The 7,483-nt window shown below is 34.5% G+C and overlaps 1 protein-coding gene across 1 annotated transcript; it reads right to left on the reverse strand.

Moving 5' to 3' along the window:
• Positions 1 to 5,064: 5,064 nt before the first annotated feature.
• On the reverse strand, positions 5,065 to 6,392 carry LOC111391421 (auxin-induced protein 22D-like). The gene is made up of 3 exons (XM_023016636.1): positions 6,011 to 6,392; positions 5,697 to 5,896; positions 5,065 to 5,603 (listed from the first exon to the last, which is right to left on the reverse strand). Exons 1-3 carry the CDS (start codon positions 6,184 to 6,186, stop codon positions 5,431 to 5,433), a joined length of 549 nt encoding a protein of 182 aa, XP_022872404.1. The 5' UTR covers positions 6,187 to 6,392; the 3' UTR covers positions 5,065 to 5,430.
• Positions 6,393 to 7,483: the final 1,091 nt, after the last annotated feature.

Here is a 7,483-nt window from a genome sequence, read left to right on the forward strand (position 1 = left end):
TGACAATGTTGTTATTTCGGATCCATGAATTGAGTAATTCCTGGTCATTTTCAGGCCGAGGAATAGATCCATTAATGAATCCTAATTTGTTTTTCACTGAGAGTGCTATCATCATCGATCGGCTCCAGGATGCATAGTTGTCCCCAACCAATTGCTGTGAAACGAGGACAAGGCCTGGACTATCCGAATGATGTAGAAAATACTGGCTGGTTCCATCATCAGTTACTGAATTACTGACTGACGATGAAGGATTATTTGATGTTGAGTTCGGTACATTCAAAGCCATGAATGAAACTTTAAATCAAATAGGATTTCTCAGAGAAAAAGGAAATGCTCTGATACCATATTGAAGAAGAAAGCTATGAAATGAAAGAAATGATTCATTCATCTGAAAATGTCGTACAACCAGATATAAATACAGCTTGGTTCATTAACAGAATATGCCAGCTCACTAAACTGCAGTTAACTAACTAACTTTAACTAACTAACTTCATCTAACCAACTAACGGAACTACAATCAATTGCCAGCTAAGCTAAATAGTCTAATAACAAGGAAAGAAGAGGAAGAAGCAGAAGAAGAATAATACCAGAGAGATGGAGAAGAGGACCATGGAAACAAAACCCGTAAATTTTTCCAACCATCGTCTGCCCTCTTTCACATCCAATATGGGCTTGGGTCAAGCTCAAATACAAACCAAATTTAATAGTCCAAAATAATAAAACCCAAAAATTAGTCAAAAGGATTTCCTCATCATTAAGTGCGTTAGAAAATACGCTACTCTAATAGCTGTTTTTATAATAGTATTGTGCTTTTGAACAATGAAAATTGAAATTGATGAAGAACATGTCTTTAGCATTTGCTGTGAATCTGTGAAACTTGGAAACTAAAAATAGACCGTATCGTGATTCAAGCATCGACCTCATGTGCAATTTCTCCATTCGAATCACCCAAGAAAAACACCATTTCCAGATAGCAACGTATTTGTAATAATGTAAAACTAGCATTACCATTTCAATGCCTTCAAGATTTTTTTGTTATGTCTCCATGATTTCAAGTTTTCAACCATTGACATAAAATATTTCTTTGGAAATGCTTTAGTATGCTCGTATGAAAAACTGGCCATTAACAAAATGGCGTTTAGCTGCTTTATTTTGGCTTCATCGTCCATGTAGAAGCATATTTCAGCTACAATTTTATTTTTACCAAACATATGTCACTATATCTTGTTGAAATTTTCAAGATTAACTTGATATTCTGGATTGAGATAGCGCATATTGCTTAAGAGCATGTAGAGAAAGGCCAACTAATATACGTCTCAGAAACTGTTAAAATGAAGACGGGACGCAGCAGACCTATTATAAGGTTTCTGACATCTTTCTTATTTACATATTCCTGGAAATCTGGGGGAATTATTTTCTAATATCTCATTTGTACAATATGCTATATTTTTGTAGGTAGTTGTTCGGCTACTAAATTTTGTAGAAGGGGCCCCTCCCTAGTTACATTGTACAATGGTGACTCTAATTCCTCTACACCTGGCAATTATTGTCCCCTACCCACTTCTCTTTGCATATTTTCCTCTCATTTGCTAGTTTGTTTTTCCTATTTTGAGAGATTTCTATATTACCTCGCAGGTAGAAAGCAAAACAATTATGCTGCAAATGCCACAGTATCTCTGAAGAAATATGGAAAGCTTTCTTTGCTAATCCACTAGAATGGTGGCACAATAGGAAAAACAAGGCAGTCTCTTTACTTCTTGCTTTAAAAGGATATAGACATTTGTTGTTTATTGCAACTCTTTATGTCGGTATTTCCTACTCAAAACCTTCCATACAACTTGAATAGCACTGTGCCTATTCAGATGAGCATTAGCATGATGTATCACACTTTTTCGATTCTGTGTTTTGGATTCTTACGCACGGGAAAGTCCAATTACTGGATGTAAAGGATAAATTATGCAGTCAGCCCGGGGAGAAATTGATGTAGGACAATCCGACAATGCCACTTATGATAAATGAACTTAATTTTTCTATGTTGCTAGTTATTAGGAGTCCCTTATCTTTAGTTTTCTTACCTTTTTTTATTACTATTATTAGGATTGTAGTAGTAGTACTACTATTTTGGTTATTATAAGTTTTTCCCATTTTGGCAGTTATCACGATGTTAGTAAGATAGGATTCCTCTATGGTTAATGCCTATATTAGCAGTTTCACAAGATTTCTCTAGCTAAATGCAACATCGAAAACAATTATGCAAGGTGATCGTACACAATGGGAGTAGTGAGAATAAGGTATCTAAGTCATGAGTAAAAGCTTTAACTTGAAGATGAAAATACCCCTCAGTAAAGGATCTCGTGGGCTAAATAGGGATTGCATGTCCAGATAATGTAGGTAGGTTAAATCTCACTTTCTATTGGAAAGTACTATAAAAATAAGATCGTGCGACATCTGTAGAAATGGATGCTTGCCATGTACTTTTGGGACAACTTTAGCACTAAGATGTATGCATCACTTGCAATAACGGACTCAACACTTAAATATTTTGGTGGTATTACGAAGAAGATTGTTCTGACACCTCTTAAAAAATGAATGGAGGTTATCGATGCTCATCAAGTACATCAAGAGGTGCTAATCTGAAATATAAAGGTAAGCTGACAAATACCGTCTTAAAAAGGTCTTTAACATGCGTGATCTCGTGATGATTCATTTGAGGAAATGTCATTTCGAAGCATGCAATTACAACAAAGACAAAAGATAGGGAGATTAGGTCCTCGTTTGAACTCCATTATAATTAGATTAGGGAAAAAATGTATATTTTAATAGTGATTTTTTGAAGAATGTATGGTTAAAAAAAGAATAAAATATTTTGAATTTATGTGTAATATTAATTTATTAGAGAATGTACGGTTGAAAAGAAGAGTAAGAAAAATGCATTTTGAAATTTATGGAGCCTAAACAGGGGCTAGGTCAATCCGAGTTTTGAAGTCCCTAAATAATAATGCTTTTGTAATTGGTTTTCGTAAGGAGGTATAAGAATTTCTTCTATGCTGATACTTATAAGTCTTTGTTCCTGAAATTTTTCCTACTTTTCTAGTTAGTAGGAAACTTACCATTACTTTTCTCATTTTCCATATTTTAATGATTAATGCTGATATAACAAGTGAGGTGTCCATTTAATTGAAATTAAGATTCTTGAGCTTTTTCTGTTAATCCAAAATCTAAATCGTGCTGTTGTACCAGAAGTCAACATAATCACAGATATTTCTTATGCTCTACTACCGTGCACATGCTAAAATTATTCAATTGCATCCAGATTTCCTTTTCATTTTGTTTACAACCAGTAAATTATGTGAAATTTACTCTCTGTAATGTATTCGTGATTACAGAGGAGCCCAAACTACCTAGACTTCAAGCACAAAGATACTGGTGAAGCATTATGGGTGGAAAGCAGGTACAATCCACCATGGGTGAAATCACAGCTTGCTATACTGGATTCATGGATGGAATCGTTTCTTGATCACAGTTCTAGCATGCATGTGTATCTGCTGATAGACTCGAGCCTTTTTAGCAGCTTATGGTGTCCGACGTACTTAATAGTTATCACTTTCTGGTCATAATTTCAGCCCATATTGTTCTTTTGTATAGTTTTGATTGTTAGGATATATTTTGACCGGTGCTTATTTATTTAAATTATGTCTTTAACGAGTTTTTTTTTTTTTTTTTTTTTTTTTTTCATCAAAGGCCTGCAAGCACCATGTGCATAAATGGGTAGAGTGAACAAGATTTGAACTCAAAAACTCCATGTGCTTAGTTTTATATTGAATCATTTCATCCAAAAGTTTAATCTACATAGAGGACAATCTTGTTTATTTAATATCTATCTCCCTCCTACAACATAATTGATTCTTGACATCATAGAAGTAGTTATTTATCAGAGGTAGAAATTCTTTCTTATTTAATATACTCTTCAAGACTTCAATTTTGATATTTGATTTGTTTGATTATGCTGATATTGTTCATAATCTAGATATCAGTCTCATCGCAGAACAGAATAATTCATAATCTAGAAATAAGTGTTGTGATATTATTTGATGCCTTGTTTGTCTTCAAGATTCCATCACTAGATTGTTTCCTTCTTTGATAATTCATAATTGAAAAATTAGCCTCAATAATTGAATTGTCAATCACGTAAATGATTATTTGATGGCCTGAAGCAGTGGCGTATCCAAGCCCAATATAAGGAAAAAAGCAATTTTTTAGTGGAGCCAGTAGGCCTCAAAGGCTCATCAGATGCTGGCTCTGCCCCTGCCTGGAGAATTTAGCCATGTGACATCGTTCAGAACCACTCTATTATAAGCAAGGCTCTTCAATAATGAAAGACTTTTAATTATTTTTGGTTAAATTCTCTGTTCTGTGATGAGCTCTATCAGCGTATTCTAATTTGGAAAGTGAAAAACACTACATGACACGAAAGATTTCTTATATTCATGGAATAAAATATATGGGTCTTATTGCAAACTGAATTTCAGGTTATTAGAATCTGTGGTAGATTTTAACTGTAATTTTATTACTTGAAAGCACTTCTGTTCTGTTCTTAGCTGTGCTGATGGGATTTTTTTATTATTTTATTTTATTTTTAATCCCTTGAACAATTCTGGATCTCAACTTATGGCTGAACGATGTGGTTGTTGTCGTTTAAGATCTAAATGCATTTGATCTTGTAGCAAATGTTGCAATGAATAAGTGGAATGCCAAAAATGCAGTATCGGTATGAGAAGAGGGGCATAAATCGACACAACTAGTCGGAGCAACTGGCAATAGATCTGCTCGTGTGTGATTTTTCTAGTGTATTTTGTAATGAACCTAGCATAACACCAAAAAAAATTAAAAAAAAAAATAAAAAATTCATACATTCTACTTAAATTTATAGAGAATTACCATGATAAGTAATATGTTCATCTCATGGAACTCTTTATGGAACGGATTTAAGGATATAAATTTTTAGAATTATGATCTGTCGAAGAGTTTATCTTTTTCCCTTTTCAAAAGGGTAAGGAATTATGGTAAAGATAACAAAATATATTATCGGATTTAGTATTGTACCATGTATACTCGTATAAATACATACAAATCCTCAAAAGGATGAAAACACAAAAAATGGATAAAAAATGAAAAAGAGGCAATCTTTCATTTGTACAAATCTAGATGTCTTTCCTGCCCTAAACCAGCCATGAATTTGTATCCCGTCCAATTGCACATCTCTATATCGGTGTTGGATAACATGAACCTATTAATATCCCGTCTATTATACTGTTCGATCTCGTGTAATGCTGACATATTTCATGGGGAACCCAAGCTAAGAGAAGGGTTTTTCCTCGATGCATGAAACTCTTTGAACTACATCTTTTATGTAATTTCTCCCTTGTGTGTCTATAGGCATCCCAAACCTTTAGCTTCCGACCCTTTCATTATTCTTAGCCTTTTGCAAGAAGTAATAAACATGTCCCATGGAACATCCCCGACCAGCATCCAGTCACCATCCTTGTCTTCGTAAGTTGGTGCAAATTCAGATCCATCGTACCCTTCTCTCTCTGAATACACCCCTGAAATATATAAAATAGTAACGTAAATTTGGAGTCGGCTACATGGATATGTTTTCAGGGGTTGTGTTAAAGAAACTTAATTAGGGTTCTTACCGATCGAGCATTTGAACATATTCTCCAAGGCCTTGAGCAGATCTTGGTAGTTTATGTAAACCTTAAGATCGATCTTCCTTAGATAAGGAGCTCCATCCATGCTCACTTTTACAAAAATCCCAGATAAATCTGATTCATTTTTCTGGTGCAGAATGTTTTTCCGGTACGATCTAACCGGAGGCCAGCCAACTACTTGTGCCCTAAACATTACAACGTAACTCAATCAGAACACGTTTTGATATGAAGTAATAGACAAAATTCAACGATATAAGAAACAAGACTTCGTTACATATTTCTTGGCAAAAAGCACTTACTTTGGAGCTGGGGCAGATTCTTGCTCATCCTTGTCACGTGAATCATCCATTTCTGCTGAAGATCTCTTATTGTTTCTTGAAGATTGTTTCTCAGATTCATCTGCACCTGGTAATCCTAATCTCAATTCAGTTGCCTTCAAATTAAGCTCATTATCATAAACTGCTGCTCTTTCCATCTTGAAAACAGATCAAAACCTTGTTGAAGAAAAAACTGCTTAGGGTTTTTGAGATTCTGATGAATTCTTGTGATTTCAGGAAATTTTGATGGAGGATTGTGAGTTTGAGGTGTGGAAATTGGGAGAGTTACAATAAAGTTTTATAGGATGATTGGAGGTGAGACAATGTCTGGGTGACCACTCTCCGTGGGCGTCTCGTCGTGCGATAGCGACCAAAATTAACCAACGACTGTTAAATCAATTCATCTAAAAATTTAAAATAAAAGAGACAGCACACGTTTGTTTATTTATTTAAATTTCATTTTTAACACTTCCCACATCTTAGATTAAGCCCCTGTTTGGTACTCATTTTTGAAGCCAAAAATGCATTTTTTCCGTCACATCAGCACACAATTTTTGACTTCTACACTCTAATGAGGGACCCACGATATGATGTTTAAAATGCATTTTCATCTAAAAAATGTGCACCAAACGGACTCTAAATCCAATTTTTCAGTTAAAAGAATGACTCACGAATACAAGACCTTCTTGTTTGTCCGAGACAAAATAAATATGTTTATTTAAATTTAATTTTTAATGATTTTAAATTTATTGCAAAAACTTTAGTGGGACGATCGCATCGTCCTATGTGATGTGATTATCGAATGAGAAGTTATCACCTCGTCCTATGAGGTGAAACCACCTCGATACTTGAGATGGAAAGAAAGAAAAAAGAGAAAAATAAATTCTGAGGTGGCCTCACCTCATTGATAAGGGTGGATCACTTGATAAAACAATTACTTCCCACATCTTAGATTAAATCCAATTTTTCAATTAAAAGAACGACTCACGAATACAAGACCTTCTTGTTTGTCCGAGACAAAATAAATATGTTTATTTAAATTTAATTTTTAATAATGATTTTAAATTTATTGCAAAAACTTTAGTGGAACAATCGCATCGTTCTATGTGATGTGATTATCGAATGAGAAGTTATCACCTCATCCTGTGAGATGAAACCATCTCGATACTTGAGATGGAAAGAAAGAAAAAAAGAGAAAAATAAGTCTTGAGGTGGCTTCATCTCTGATAAGGGTGGATCACTCAATAAAATGATTACTTTTCATTCGACAATTGCACCGAAAAGGACGGTGTCTGCTGAAGTTTTTCTCGTGTGTCAAACGAGTGTAATAATTTTCGCGTGGGACATAAATTTGTAAATACAGCTAAGTCTGCTGGTCAAATGAGTGACAAATTAAAGTCTAGTGTAGTGCAAAGAGGGAACAGAGGTGGGACACTTCCAACCGCTGTAATTGAA

The sequence above is a fragment of the Olea europaea genome, unplaced genomic scaffold (genome assembly GCF_002742605.1).
Source record: "Olea europaea var. sylvestris unplaced genomic scaffold, O_europaea_v1 scaffold792, whole genome shotgun sequence".
NCBI lineage: Eukaryota > Viridiplantae > Streptophyta > Magnoliopsida > Lamiales > Oleaceae > Olea > Olea europaea.

What these genes read in the sequence shown, in the direction of transcription:
- LOC111391421 (XM_023016636.1), bottom strand. Translation starts at nt 6,186, where the DNA reads ATGGAAAGAGCAGCAGTTTATGATAATGAGCTTAATTTGAAGGCAACT. An exon ending in GAATCTGCCCCAGCTCCAAA is followed by an intron (nt 5,897 to 6,010) that starts GTAAGTGCTTTT and finishes TGTAATGTTTAG; the next exon opens with GGCACAAGTAGTTGGCTGGC. An exon ending in TATGTTCAAATGCTCGATCG is followed by an intron (nt 5,604 to 5,696) that starts GTAAGAACCCTA and finishes TATATATTTCAG; the next exon opens with GGGTGTATTCAGAGAGAGAA.